The 15,808-nt window shown below is 44.3% G+C and overlaps 2 protein-coding genes across 2 annotated transcripts in view; one reads left to right on the forward strand and one right to left on the reverse strand.

Annotated features, from left to right (window-relative positions):
* COL4A3 (collagen type IV alpha 3 chain) overlaps nucleotides 1–4,054 on the reverse strand; it is a 135,408-nt gene extending 131,354 nt beyond the window's left edge. Inside the window, exon 1 of the mRNA XM_060623952.3 lies at nucleotides 3,788–4,054. Coding sequence (XP_060479935.3) covers nucleotides 3,788–3,874 — 87 coding nt within the window. The 5' untranslated portion in view covers nucleotides 3,875–4,054. The remainder of the gene's footprint in view (nucleotides 1–3,787) is intronic.
* Nucleotides 4,055–4,441: 387 nt separating this feature from the next.
* The window catches only part of COL4A4 (collagen type IV alpha 4 chain), a 130,766-nt gene continuing 119,399 nt past the window's right edge, over nucleotides 4,442–15,808 (forward strand). The window contains exons 1-2 of the mRNA XM_060623942.3: nucleotides 4,442–4,590; nucleotides 6,286–6,448. The gene's annotated coding sequence lies outside the window, so the exon portion shown is untranslated. The remainder of the gene's footprint in view (nucleotides 4,591–6,285; nucleotides 6,449–15,808) is intronic.

Consider the following 15,808-nt stretch of genomic DNA (forward strand, 5'->3'; position numbering starts at 1 on the left):
TTCCTGTGCTCAGGGGGAATGGAAAAAGAGACTGTGCTTTATTTGTATAACTGGATACTATGCATCAACCACCACATCCATATGTGTATACATGAATCACATCTATATGTATCAACATGGATAAAATCCAAAACCATAATATGGAGTGAGGGGAGCAAGCTTATGAATGTGAAACCATTTATTGCATTTGAAGGACCACAAAATGAAAACATTTATTTTTCATAGTGACTAACACACACACACACACACACACACACACACACACACACATACACACACACACACACACACACACACACACACACTGGATAAATACAGAACCTTGCACAAAAGAGGGGGCAAAGAACATGTGGAGGAGTTTTTATATATATACATATTGTTTTCCCTAAAGGGAGAGACCTGAGAACAAACGGGTCAAAGCCTATTAATACTTGCCTAATCTCAGGGATGAATAAATTGGTGTCTGTTACACTTTGTTTGCTTCAACTTCATTCTTAAAATTTAAACATGAAACCAGTTGAGAAAGCATCTTCCATAAATGCAGCTGTTATTCAGCTCCTGATATTTGCTTGCTGTATTTCTGCTCTGTCTGCTTTGTATTTCTGCTTTGTCTTTAAGGCAAAAAGAAAGATAAACCATACCTCAAACCATGAACCTCACCTTCCACAGACATCAAAGGAGGCGCTGTCTCCAGCCCATCTCCTAAATCGATTTATTGCCTGAGGCAACAGCAATGTACCTCCTCCCAGGTTCAAGTTGCGGAGCTGGGCCTGGCCATGGCGGTAGAACCAGAGGATGAGCTGAACAGACAGGCCAGGGACTGGTTTTCACTCAGGGCACTTCAGAACGAACTGTGTGGGTGGACAGTTCCACCCAGTCTGAACTCAGAATGTGGGCTCAACATCGCTACTCTCTCCCTGTTTTGAGAAACTGCTAACATCCAATTGCAGAAATTTAGAGCAAAATGATGTTTGTAACTAGTGCAGCACCAAGACGATAAATACCGTGGCCCAAAGGCTCAATTTAGCCCGCACTTACACATTATTTGGCCCCAAGTTTATTTAGCCCTTTACAAAAAATACGGTGTGTTTTGTAAAGTTTTGACTTATTTGCTAACATCTAGACTTTGAGAGACTTTGAGAGATTTCTAATGGAAATTGGACACTACCACGCCCCACCCCCCCAACTGCCCCTGCTTCTCCGCTGAGAAAAGCAGAGATTCTGGCATTATTGATCTTGGAGTCTAGAATGCCCACAAATGGTTGGCCCTGAAGACTGGCCCCTACTCCATGGCCTGACTCATGATCTCACCTGCTGGCCTCACCAGGGGTTTCAGCCTCATTTTACAGATGAGAAAACTGAGGTTCAGAGAGGTCAAGTGCCCTGCCCAATGCCAGAGTTACCCTGTGGAGGGAGCCTTGCTGGCTGGCACTCTTTGGATGAGTTACTGGTTAACTTATGATTCCTTTTCTCTACAGACATTTCATGGTTTCTAATGACACTTTTTATGTAATTCAGCAAGTGCAATGGAAAGGATAATTCTTATAAATAGTAACAAAGACTTGCTTCAAGTGATGCTAAAAATAATACAAATGGATTAATTGTAATATCAGCAAGAAAATCACCGAGATTTGGCCAAATTCAAGACAGAAATTTTACACGTAAAAAAAAGAATAAGGGAATATGACAACATAATTACAAATTGGTATAATTAGAGGTTGCATGATCATAGAGCATCACTTTTTCAGGCTGATCTTTACATACCCCTCTTTCTCCATCCTTCCCCAACCTCACCTCTTCTTTGGAGTCTGGAAGGATGTGCAAACCCTGCTCTGGACCTCTGCCTCAACATACACTTCCCACAACATATACTCCCTTTAGGTTTCTTGCTTGTTGGACTTATTTGCTCCTGGATTAAAGTTGGCAGACAATCTACATTGACTTAAATGAGATTACTATAGCATGCTCAGAAGTATTGGGTCGGGCATTCCTAGTCTATGCAAAGTGCATTTTTGTTAGAACCAGCTACATGAAGAGATTACATGGCTCACAAAATCCTTTAGAATGTAAAACACTAAGTAACCTAAGTGTAAATTAATAGGGGGATGATTCAATTAACTTTGGCATATTCATATATCATGGAAAGTCATGCAACAGGGCAAAAAGAAGAAGTAAATCCATCTTAAATACTAACATGGACAGGAGCGCCTGGGTGGCTCAGTTGGTTAGGCTCCCAACTCTTGATTTCAGCTCAGATCATGATCTCATGATTAGTGAGATCGAGCCCCTGTCAGGCTCTGTGCTGGCAGCATGGAGCCTGCTTGAGAGTCTATCTCTCCTTCTCTACACCCCTCTCCCTTTCCCCTCTCATGCTCTCTCTCTCTCTCTCACACAAAATAAACTTAAAATAAATAAATAAATTAACTAAATACTAACATGGACAGATCTGTAGGTTGCAAAAGGATACATATAGCATGGTATCAGTTATGTTAAAAACCACCAATAAAATTCCATGTTGTTTGTGAGTCTGTTTAGTATGTAAATGCACAGAAAATGTCCACAAAGAAACACAAAGTGGTCAGTGGATGACCTTTGTTTGGACAGGGAGGGAAAGAGGTATGAAGATGCCAAAGAGGGTTTTAGCTTCATCTCTCGTGTCTTAATTTAAAAGAAAAAATAGATAACATGTGGTCATAGACTCTAACGATCTACTGACCTCCAATTACAATCTCAATCATGAAATTGTAAAACTGCTCATCCATGGGAATGACACCGACGCTGCCTTAACACCCAAATTAACTTTTTACGTGTAAAAATCACAGAAGTCATCTGAGAAGTTAAATTTCACTTCCACTGAGTTCAAATCAAGTAAGTCAAACTAGGAATCAAAACACTTTGGAGGACACCCAGTTCATCTTTAATTGCAAAGAATAAGAAGTATGGAGTGCTTTTAAGTGAATCTGGGATCTCTCAAGTTATGAGTCAAAATCAAAGTGACAGACTGCTTAATTCATCCTAACATGAGTTTTATTTCTAAGGTGCTACTAACTTTTCAGTGATGGCATTAGCTTTTCCCAACAGTGCTGACAGAACACTGGAGTGGGAGTTCGAACCAGGGGGGAAACCGAGCCCCAGAGAGGTCAGAGTTCAGTGTGAGGTGACAACTAAGAAATGTCAGGGCTGGGGCCCTCTGTGCTCTCTGCCAGGCCATGCTGCCTGCTCTGATTCACCAGTGTGACATCGCATGTCTCTATATCCGGTGTTCTCATCCCTGGCCATTATCTACCCACGTCTGTATGTCTGTCTGTCTATCTATCTATCTATCTATCTATCTAATCTATCATCTACCTCTGGAGTCTGTCTATCTATCTATCTATCTATCTATCTATCTATCTATCTATCTATCTATCATCTACCTCTGGAGTCTATCTATCTACCTATCATCTACCTCTGGAGTCTATCTATCTATCTATCTATCTATCATCTACCTCTGGAGTCTATCTATCTATCTATCATCTATCTATCTATTTATCATCTACCTCTGGAGACTTTCCCCAGTATCCCTGGCTCCTACGGAACCAGACCAGCTTGCTCCCCGCCTTTCCCAACCAGCCTTCTTCCAGCGTATTCCACCTGTTTCCCCCGGCATCCCCCGCTCGCTCGCATCCCCACGCTGCCCGCCCAGGCACGAGCGCACCGGGCAGGGACTCCCAGGACTGCGCCCCGCGGGTGGGGCCCGCGCGTCCCCGGAACGCGCGGCTGGGGGGTCGCGCCGCCCCGCACTCACCTTGCCTGTCGTGGGCGCCGCCGCCAGGAGCACCAGCAGGAGCTGCAGCAGCAGCGCGGGCGGCCTCCGCGCCGTCCCGGGGCGCATGGTGGGCGCCGGCTCAGAGCCCCGGCGTGTCCAGTGACCCGCAGGCTCTGCGGCCACCGCGTCCCTCGCGCGGCGCGGGTTGGGGAGCCCGGCTGTGAAGCTCGCCTCGCCAGCCCGCCCGGGGCGGGTTTTGCAGGGCTCAGCCGCGCCGTCCGTCCCTCCCCACTGAGGCTTTTGACTGCGGCTCCAAGGGAGGGAAGAAGTGGCGCAGGTCCCGCCCTCGTCCCCCCTCCCCTTCAACTCACCAGGCAATGTCCCTCCGAGCCGGGCACCGTGCCCAGGAGCGCAGCGGAGGCCGCGCGCTGCGGGGCAGGTGGGCGCGGATCCAGGGTAAGGGGTTCGGAGAGGATGCTCCCGAGGTCCTGGGGCCGGGGCGGGGCCTGGGGGGCGCGGGTGGGAGGTGGGGAATTTGGGGGTGTGCGCTGGAGAGGCGGCGGAGCGGGGTGGGGGGAGTGGCCAGCGGCCGTGCCCAGATTAAGCGGGAGGCGCGCCGGGCGTCGGCACTCGGGCGGCCCTGCCTGCTCTCGGCTCCCGCGGCGGTGCCCTCTCGCCGCTTCTCCACCCGCCGCCAACGTGCAGCCGCCGCGCCGGGCGGTGAAAGCGCAGGGACCAGGCCGCCGGGTCGCGCGTGGGTTCGGACGCGGCGGAACCGGGACGTGCGCGCCGCGCGGGCTGCGACCTAGCGGCTTCCGGCGCGGCGAGCGTCCCCCCACGAGGTAAGACGCCCACCGCCCAGTCGGGGCCACCGCGGCCCGCCCCCCCCCCGCCCCCCCCAGGCCCCGGGCACCTGCCCTGGGGAGTGCGGGGCGGGGGCGGGCAGTGGAGGAAGCGTGGCCTGTGAGGGTGGCGGGAGGGGCCCCGGGGTCACCAGAGGAGAGCTTGTCTGGCTCCCGGGCTTGTCTGCCTGGGCTTGAACTGGGCGCTGTGTGTTGATTAATTTGGAGGCTCGAGTTACCAGCCTGGCAGTCTGGGCACTCGGGAATGCCAAGAGCAGGAGGCAGCTGAGGGGAAAGAGAAAGCCCATCCTATTCTCTGCTACGTTGAACTGGCTTTTCAGGGTAAATCTTATCTGCGGAAACGCAGGGGAAAACCAAGAGCCAACTTCGTCCTGGGTGTCGAGCTCCTGAGAGGGCCTTTCGTGAACGCGGATACAAACGCGCACGGTCTTGCTTCTTAGGGCCCTGTCTTCAGATCAGTGAACCGATGTGCCACTCACCACGTTGGTTCCGGGGTGGGGGTGGGGGTGGGGGGTGCCTTTAGATCCCTTCTGGGAATCATGTCATTACATACAGAAAAACACAATTAAATCAGAGTCACTTCTACTGGAGTACAAATCAGAGCATCAAAGTGGTGATACAGCCGCAGAGGTGCAACCTTATCGTCGCACTAAAGACCCCTCCGTCTAACGGCAGATCCGTTCAACAACCGTAATCCGTAACGGCAAAACTAAGATGTGAAAGGATTAGCGGATGCAAACTCCCAAGAAGTGCCCATGCTATTGTGGTTTGTAGCCTGTATTCATCACTGCCGGAAACGGGGAACTTCCAGGAAAGGTTAGAGAAAAGGGACATGGGCTTTTTGTTGCCATACGTTCACAGGCCACCTGAATTCCGTCTCCATGTTAAGCACCCCTGCTTTGGGGCAGTGTTGCTGACATCTGCAGTAGGTGGCCATCAAATGCCAAGTGTGAAATGTGTGGTTTGGTCAGTGATTGTGGGGAACCACTTGCTGGCACTTAGAATAGGGTTGATTATTGTGTTAGACCTATGTCGCCATGTACGTAGGCAAAACCCTAACAGCGGATGGATGAAGACATCTCCTCTCCCCCCCCCCACCCTTTTTTTTTTTTTTTTTTTGGCTGGAGAGTGAATTTTACCGTCTTCCCTCTGTTTTTCATGCCTGCGATTGTCAACTGTGGCTGTGCATTAGAATCTCCTAAGAAGTTCTAAAAATCCTGACACCCAATGCATCCCAAGCCAGTCACACCAGACCTTTCAGGGGTAGGACTCAGGTGTGTTGTAAAATTCCCTGGAAATTCCTGTGTGCAACTGTGTTTGAGAGCTACTGTTTTACATGCAAACTTTGGTTAGCTGAATTGAATTAGGGTCTCTTCTTTGTAGAAAAATCAAAAGGACATATATTAAACTCTTTAGCACACATAATGTTGCATTGTGGTAGAGTAGCTTCTCCCTATTGACAGGGAAGGCTCTTAAGGAACCTTCTCCTGGCACCCTTGTTAGGTAAGACATCAGGTGCTCAGTTGATGAAATATGAGTGTCCAAGAATTCCAAAAGATGTATGATAATATTCTATGAACTCACATTACTTCGTAGACAAAAAAAAAAAAAAAAAAATCAAAACAAAAAAACCCCCTCAATGCTAGTGCTGAATACCCTCTCTTTTAATTCCAGAAGATTTCTCCATTTTGGATTTCAATTCCTTTTCCTGAAACCAAGTCATTTTGAAAGAAGATCAGACTTGGCTTTGTCGACTTTGAAATGGGAGGCAGCCATCAACTGCAAGTCGCTTGTGATGCTGCAACAGAGCAGGAAAGAAACCTGTGATGTAAACACGGTAAGGAGGAAGCAGTTGTTAAGAGCTTGGTCTCTGGGGTAGACTCTGGATTTTGAGTCCTTCCCATACCTGCTAGTGTGAGCTAAACTATCTGGGCTGGCGTCTTCTCTTCTGTAAAATGGGCGTAATCATGGTCCCCACCTCAAGGAGCTGTAGGAATCCAGTGCAGCAAGGCATTAGAAGCTCTTTGTCCAGGGTCTTCCCCAAACAAGCACATTTCGGGATCTGATTCTCCAGGCGCATAAAGGAAAGTAGGATGAACGCGATTAGAAATGGCGGCACAAGATAGAGATGCTCTTCTCAACTCAGTAGGAGTAGGAGTTCCTCAGTAGGAAAGGGCAAGGGTCAAACACGCCCCACTAGCTCCCTTGAGGTCAACCCGCTACTAAGACATCTAGAACAATGTTACTTGGCATCCTGAGAGTAGTAGCTTCGGCATTCCGGAGAGCTGGTTACAAATGCAGAGTCTCAGGGCACCTGGCTGGCTCAGTCAGCAGGACACGTGACTCTAGATCTCAGCGTTGGGAGTTCGAGCCCCGTGTTGGGCATGGACCCTACTCAAAAAAAAAAAAAAAAATAATAATGCAGAATCCTAGGCACTACCCCAGACCCATTGAATCAGAGCCTGCATTCACCAAGGTCTCCCACTGATTCCTCCTCACATTAAACTTTGAGAAGTGGCTTGTCTAAAAGCCAGATTTCACCACCCATCCCTCACCTCCCCACCACATACATACACTCTCCTTTGGTACGGTGTTGTATACCTGAAACTAATGTAATATTCTGTGTCAACTATATTTCAATTAAAAAAAATAGTCACACCCAGACACACATAGACACACAAAATGTTTGCTACACTCACTAGGTAGTGTCAGTAAACCAGAATTCTTGGGGTGAAGGGACTTGATTTTTCACCGTTGGTTCTTAAAATGTGGTAAAGTAGAAGGAAAGGGGGGGATGGCTCTTTTTGTACGTACAAAGGACACAGAGATCTCTACTTTGATGTTGATGGCAGATGAAAGTTTTGAACAAAATGAAGTGGTCGTTGCCTTTGACAAGCCTTATGTTATTATTTTGCCCCTTTTCCATAATGACAACATCATGTGGGTTTTCTACACGGTACTTAAATGTATAGTGGTCACTTCCTTCCCTTTGAATGTAAGCCCCGTGCGGGTAGGGGTCCTTTTGGCGTTCTTTACTGTTGGTAAATGAATGACTTAAGTGATGTAACCAGTTGCCTCAGGATTCACACCCAGGTCTGTTTTCTTCCAAAGTTCCTGATCTTTCTATAGCCTTTATTGTACAGGGATGTGCCTCTGCTTTCGATGAGGTGGCCGTAGCTCCTCCTTTCCTTAATCTTTTTTTTTTTTTTTTTTTTTTTTTTGCTTCGTCTCCCCATTTAGCCATCCCTTTTCTTTCAAAAACCTTCTCTTTTAGGTTGTTTTCGAGACTCAGAGTCATTATCAACTCCTGTCAGCTCTTTCCATTTTACATCTCTGGATTCCTTCACTGCTTTTCTAAGCTCCTGCCTAGTTCCTGCACTTACCATCTATGGATTACGGTAGCCTTCTAGCCAGTGCCCTGCAAGTTCCCTCTGAAACCCATCTTCTAAGACATTGTCGGAGTTCCACTTAAAATTGCACGTCGTATGGGAAAAGACCGATTGCTTTTGGAGCAGTTAGAAACAGTCCCCAAATTTCAGAGGCTTCCAGTAACAAGATTTTCCTCTCTGTTTACATTACATATTCACCCCAGAGTGTGGGGAGGCGAGAGAGGGGAGGATGCTTTGCTTATGATAGCCACTCAGGAACCTCCTGGAAATTCCCATGCAACATGTTCTCTCATCTCAGAAGGGGGAGAGGATGTGTCAAGTAAGAAACTGCTCTGAAAGCTTCCACGGGGATGTGGCTCATACTCATTATACTAAACTCGCGTTTCATTGGCCAAAGTGGTCACTTGACCACACTTCATTTTGTAAGGGATGGGGAAAGACTACCACACGCCTGCAAAGAGGGCTGGAAATATTTGGTGAATGTTAGTAATGCCCATCATCTACATCATAGCACTTGCTTACTTTAAAGCCTCCAGAAACCCTTCTTTGTCTGCTTTGCAGCTGATTCCACGCTTCTTAGAATAGAACAGGGTGGTCTAAAATCAACTTTTTGTACTGCATTTTACTTTTCTGGATTACAAGGCCTTTGAGGGTGGGTACAGAAGGTGATGTTTTTTTTTTAACATAATAGATGCAAAATTAATTTACTGAGTTGTGATTTTTGTACAAGAAACAGTCAGTACCTATCTAAAGTGCACGATGCAAGGAGCTTCACAGGTGCATTCATCCCGTGACACCAACACCACAGTCACGACGCAGAGCTTTTCTCTCGCTTGCTGCCCCTCTGCAGCCCATCTCTCGCCACTCCCGTCCCCAGGCAAACATCGATCTGCTTTCTGTCACTGTAGATTGCTTGGCATTTTCTGGAATTTTATACAAATGGAATCAAACAGTGCGTCCCCTTTGTGTCTGGCTTCTTTGACTCAGCGGAATGCTGGTGAGATCCCTCCGTGCCATGTGTAACAGCAGTTTGTTCCTGTTGCTTCCACCGGATGTGTATCAGCTTTTCAAACGCCGTTTACCAGCGGTTGGACATTTGATTTGTCTCCAGTTAGGGGGCTGTTACAAATAAAGCGGCTGTGGATACTTTTGCACAAGGCTTGTGTGCCCGTGTGCTTCCGGTGCTCTTGAGTAAATGCCTAGAAGTGACGTGGCTAGACCACAGGGTAGGTGTATGTTTAATTACAAAAGAAGCTGTTTTCCAGAGTAGTTGTATCATTCTGTGTTCTCACCTGCATTCCGTGTTCTCCCCCACATTCTCTGTTCTCCTCCACAATGTGTGAGAGCTCTAGCTCCTGCATATGTTTCTGGCACATTCTTTTGGTATCCTCAATCTTTTTAATTTTATTCTTTTTTTTTTAACTTTATTTTGAGAGAGAGAGAGAGCACGAGCAGAGGAAGGGCAGAGAGAAAGGAAGAGAGAGAACCCTAAGCAGGCTCCATGCTGTCAGCACGGAACCTGGCATGAGGCTGGATCCCATGATGGTGAGATCATGACCTGAGCTGGAATCAAGAGTCTGGACGCTCAACCGACTGAGTCACCCAGGCGCCCCTGTCTTAGTTTTATTCTGATGGTTATACAGTGGTGTGTCAATGTGTTTTTTTTTTTTTCATTTGCCTGATAACTCATGATGATGCTCAACCTTGTTTCATGTACTTCTTAACCATTCGTAGAACTTCTTTTGTGAGGTGTCTGTTCAAATCTATTCCCCATTTTAAAAACATTGATTGTTTGGGGTGCCTGGGTGGCTCAGTCGGTTAAGTGTCCATCTCTTGATTTCGGCTCGGGTCATGATCTCATGGTTTGTGAGATCGAGCCCCTGTGTTGGGCTCTGCACTGACACTGTGGAGCCTGCTTGGATATATCTCTCCCTCTCTCTCTGTTCCTCCCCTGTTCTCTCTCGAACTCTCTCTCGAGCTTGAGCTCTCTCTCAAATAAATAAACAAGCTTAAGAATAAAAAATAAAAGAAATTGTTTCTCTTCTTACTGTTGAGTTATATTAGTTGTTTATATATATATATATATAATTTTATTATTAAAAAATATTTTTTCAATGTTTGTTTATTTTTGAGAGACAGAGACAGAGCGCAAAGAGGGGAGGAGCAGAGAGAGAGAGAGAGAGAGAGAGAGAGAGACAAAATCTGAAGCAGGCTCCAGGGTCTGAGCTGTCAGCACTGAGCCCAACGCAGGGCTCGAGCCCATGAGCCAAGAGATCATGACCTGAGCCGAAGTTGGATGCTTAACCGACTGAGCCACCCAGGCGCCCCAGGATCTGTTTTAAATTTTCTTTTCTTATATGGATATCCAGCTGTTCCAGCACCATTTGTTGAAAAGACTTCTCTTTCTCCACTAAATCGTCTTGATTTTAATAGAAAATCAATTAATTGTCTATATTTGAGTCTTTTATTTGTTCCTCTGATATACCTGTCTCTTCTTTCACCAATGTTACATTTCCTTAGTACTATAGCTTTCGAGCAGGTTCTTGAAATCAGGGTATGTAAGGTCTCCAACTTTGTTGTTGGTTTTTTAAAAAATAGCTTATGCTGTCCTAGATAATTTGAACTTGCATATATGTGTATTTGATCAGCTCACGTCGTGTTAAGGACAGTGGTGTCTACATTCATGAAGGGTATCGATCTGTAGTTTTCTTGTAATATCCTCGTCTAGTTGGTATCTGAGTAATACTTACCTCATAAAATGAGTTGCCTAGCATTCTATCTTCTATTTTCTGTAAGAGTATTTGAAGAATTGATGTCATTTCTTCCTTAAATATTTGATAGAATTCACCGGTGAAGCCAGCTGACCCTGGAGTTTTCCTTGCGGAAGGTTTTGAATTTCATTTAATTATCGTGAATTTAATTGCTATAGGGCTATGCAGATTTTCTATTGCTTCCTGTGTCAGTTTTGATAATTTTCATCTTTCTTGGAATGTGTTCATTTTTTATACATTATCAAATGTATTAGTATATAATTGTTCATAAGATTCTGATCTTTTTAAAAACATTTTTAATGTTTATTTTTGAGAAAGAGAGAGAGAGCGCACACACACACACACACACACACACACACACAAGGGGGGTAGGGGCAGAGAGTGAGGGAGACATAGAATCAGAAGGAGGCTCCAGACTCTGAGCTGTCAGCACAGAGCCTGACGCAGGGCTTGAACCCATGAACTGTGAAATCATGACCTAAGCTGAAGTCGGACTCTTAACCAACTTGAGCCACCCAGGCCCCCCTGGTCTTTTTAATACCTGTAGGTCTGTCATGTTTTCCCCTTTGTCATTTTTGACAATGGTAATTTATCAAGTTGATCAATTTTATTTACCTTTTTAAAAACTGAAGAGCCAAGGTTAGAGTTTCATTCATTGTTCTCTATTGCTTGAGTGCTTTTTCTTCGGTTGAGTTCCTGTTCTACCTTTATTATTTCTTAGCTTTGATTAATTTGTTCTTCTTTTCCTCATTTTCCAGAATAGGAGCTTAGATAATTGATTTTAGACTTTTCTTCTTTCCTAATATGAACATTTATAGATATATTTTCTTTGCCTGTGTTGGGTAAGTTATATCCCATAAATTTTGATGTTGTTTTCATTATCACTCAGTTCAAAATATTTTCTTTGACTCATGGGTTATTTGGAGTGTGTTAATTTCCAAATATTTGGAAATTTCCTAGGTGGTTTATGAAGTTGAGTCTGAATTCAATTCTCCACAAGATTTCAATCTTTTGGAATCTGTTGAGATTGTTTCATGTTCCAGTGTATGCTCTATCTTGGTAAACACACTACATCCACGTGGGGGAAAGAATATATATTCAGTAGTTGTTGGGTGTAGTCTTTTATATGTATAAATTAGGGCAGGGTGGTTGATGGTGTTGTTCAGATCTTCTGTGTCTTGACTGATACTTTCTACCTTGTTCTATCAAATACCAAGAGAAGAGTTAGTCTCCCAAGTATGTTTGAAAAATTATCTATTTCTTTTTTTAGTTTTTCAATTTTTGCTTCCCGTATTTTGAAGTTCTGCTACTAAGTCCCTATATTTATGATATGTGTCGCTTTCTGGTATATTAACTTTCTGATCCGTATCGTGTTGCTTCCTATTTTCAAATCTCTTATGTGCCATTGGCATAGCCAGTCTGCCTTTCTTGTATGTACTATTTGTGTGGGAGATGTTTTCCTGGCCTTTGCTTTCAATATATTTGTGTCTTTTTATTTAAAGTGTGTATTTTATGGCATATAGTTGGCTTTTTCTTTTTTAAATCAAGTATGGCAGTCTTTGCCTTTTAGTAGGAATTTTTAGTATATTTTCATATAAAGTAGTTGATAGGATTATAGTTAGGTCTGCCATTTCTCCATTTATTTTCTGTCTCAGTTCCTTTTTTGGGGATTCTTTTATGTTATTCAATTTTTTTAGTATTCCATTTTAATTTTTCATTGGCTTCTAGTTATTATATCTTTCTGAATTATTTTTAGTGGTTACTTTAGTGATTACAATACACATCTTTAACTTTCCCTGATCTACTTAAAAGTAATATTGATTACTTCAGGTAAAGAAAATGCATTTTAGTATCTACAGGGCCTGGCATGGTATTTGATACAAAATGGGAGATGGATAGATATTTCTTGAATGAACAAAATCATAGGTATTTATTTATGTTGTACCAAAAGTATATGGAGTTGATTCCAGAAAAAAACTTTCTGGCGAATGCCAGGCAAGTTAACTGAAAATCACTTCAAATTTTAAACATTATTACATTTTTAGTTGACTTGAACTTACAAATCTTATAATTTTCATGTATAGTCAAAATTCTGTGTATTATTTTATTTTTTACATATGCTTAATACTTTTGTTGTAAAAAAACTAATATAGACCTCTTCTTATCCTTAATTTCTGAAGTTTGGAAAAAAAATCTCACTTTCCAATTTTAGAACAGGGAGACAATGTTACTTTAATAATAGAATTCTTTATGTTTTCGTGAAACTTCCAGCTGTTAGTCATCTCGGCCACTGTGCCCACATGACATCCTCTTCCCATACCTAGCATGCTGTCTTGGCTTTGAGCAGTTATTTACTGGTGCATAATGTCCACACAGAAACACTGAATGTGTTTTATGGTCTGCAGCAACCTGTGGGATGGGCTAGCTTTGAAGCCTGGGTTTGAGGGATGCCCTTGAAACATTTATTAGGTTCCAGAGGTCAGAAGCATCCCGAGAGGAGTCTAGTTCCAGGTCTTGCCCCAAAGGAGAGACCCAGTAGGAGATTCTGAGTTTCTAGGAGCCAGTTCCTGCCAGACACAAGACAGATGGACACTGGGTAGAAGACAGAAATGCAGGCAGAGGAAAAGGAGATAGTTAAGCTCTCCTCAGAAAAGGTACAAGACTCACATGACCACTATGCTCCTTCTCACCAAGACAAAGCTTTCCTCCTGTCTTGGAACCAACTGCACACTCATCCTACTTTGTTTACCTTTAAAGTTCATTTGGACACATTTTGTGAAATCAATCTTTCTTTCTTTCTTTCTTTCTTTCTTTCTTTCTTTCTTTCGCCTACATGGCTACCTTAAATGTTTGAATATTCAACTTTTCTACGTTTTAGTGAGAAACGATGCCCTTTAAGATTTCCAACTGTCCTATAGAAGTTTCTAGATTTGCGATCCCAAACATACAGACCTTCACACAAGAAAAATTCAAGTTTTCGGTGTTTCATGGGAAGCTGAATGTCTTTGTATCATAGTGTTCCCATTACATTCAGAAATGACTCTCCCTGCTGCTGCTATTATTGAAGGCTAAAGTTGTTCTTAGAGATGAATTCCTGAAACTCATCCATGAATTTTCATGAATTTTGAAGCTGTGTCATGTCATGGCTAATAAGGAAGTCTTTGGAGTTTGAATCCTGGGTATGCCACTTACTGCCTGTGTGACTTACTTGTAAAAGAAGTAATCATAATATTTCACTCAGGGTTATTGTGAAGGTTGCAGCTCTGTGTTAAGCCTTTAGCAGTGCTTAGCATATAGGTGGTCCTCTGGCAATGCTGCTCATTATAATTTCTAAAAAAAAAAATTATGTTTATTTATTTTTGAGAGAGAGAGAGAGAAGAGTGCAGACTGGGGAGGGGCAGAGAGAGAGGGAGACACAGAATCCGAAGCAGGCTCCAGGCTCTGAGATGTCAGCACGGAGCCTGATGTGGGGCTTGAACCGATGAACTGTGAGATTATGACCTGAGCTGAAGTCAGACGCTCAACTGATGGAGCCACCCAAGTGCCCCTACACTTTCTTATGGTCGTGGTGTTGGTGACTATTGTGATGATGGAGAAGAGGAGGAGAAAGGAAAGCAGAAGAGGAGAAGGAGGGCTAAGAAGTGTGTGTGTGCGTGTGTGTGTGTGTGTGTGTGTGTGTGTGTGTGTAGTGGGGCAGGGGTTAGAGGGAACTGCAGCAACAGTGACAGCAGAAGGACCTGTCTTTCTGGTTGATAAACCCCAACGCCAGCCTTTTCCTAAGGTCTTCTCCAACTTATGTCAACTCTGTGATTCTCCACTAACTGAAGATTCTTCATCTCCCTCCATAATTTCTCTCTCCATGTTTTTTTTTTTTTTTAATTTTTATTTATTTATTTTGAGAGAGAGAGAATGACAGCAAGAGAGTGGGGGAAGGGCAGAGAGAGAGGGAGACAGGATCCCTCTGTCACGCCATCAGCGCAGAGCCAGATGCGGGGCTCAAGCTCCCGAGCCGTGAGATCGTGACCTGAGCCGAGATCTAGAGTCGGACACTCAACCAACTGAGCCACCCAGGCGCCCCTGTCCTTATGTTTAATAGGTACTTTGGGAGGGACTGTCATAGCTTATTCCTCTTTTCTTTCCCCCAGATCTTCTTGCCTCTCCAGACCAATCTTGGCCTCTTCCTGAGTTTTGCCCAGGCTTCCAGTTCCCAATTTTCTAACCCTTCTCTAATATGTTGTGTATGGGAGCTCTTTTGCTCCTACAGGGTATTAGGAAGGAAGGAAACAAACATTTTTTGAGCTACTACCACATGTCAGGCACTGTGCTAGGCACTAGTGTAGACTCATGTAATTCTCTCAGGGATTAATTTCACATGCTGAGAAGTCAGAAGCTCAGAGGAGTTATGTACTTGCTCAGGGTTACAAGGCTAAGTGGTCAAGATCTGAGCACAAGGCTTTCTAACTCCAGAGCCTGCTGTTATCCCTAACCATGAGATGCATGGACCAGGAGAAGAAGGCAGATTGTCTCTGTGGAGGAGGGGAGAAGTCACCAAAGACACACGTCAGCCTCACAGTACGGGTGGGCCCTGCCTGTTGGGATTATGGGGTGTTACTGCCAGAGCTCAACACAAAGGCAGTTCCCAGAGGTCTGAAAGGTCCAGAGAATTCAGATAGAGTCACCCGGCCCTGCCCAGAGGGGAAAATCACAGACCTAGAGAAACCTGGGGGATTAGTGTTTTTGATAAGAGACATACAGCATTTTGAGTCAAGAATGTCATTCTTAGCTTGGAGGTGAAGGGCCCATCTGGTTTTGAAAATCCATTGTGTATTTTTGGAACATATATCACCTCCATGCGGTTCCCAAGCAGTGACATTATTATGGTTGTTGTCAACTTTTCTGTTGATATTGGGAGGAGTCCTCAAGGAGAAAATGATAATAAAAGCCTATGTTGGCAGAATAGTAGGTTAGCTGAGATATAGTCCAGTTGGCTTTGGATTAGCAGATTCAACTCCAAGGTCAACTGAGGACTCCATAGCA

This window comes from Panthera onca, chromosome C1 (genome assembly GCF_046562875.1).
Source record: "Panthera onca isolate mPanOnc1 chromosome C1, mPanOnc1 haplotype 2, whole genome shotgun sequence".
NCBI lineage: Eukaryota > Metazoa > Chordata > Mammalia > Carnivora > Felidae > Panthera > Panthera onca.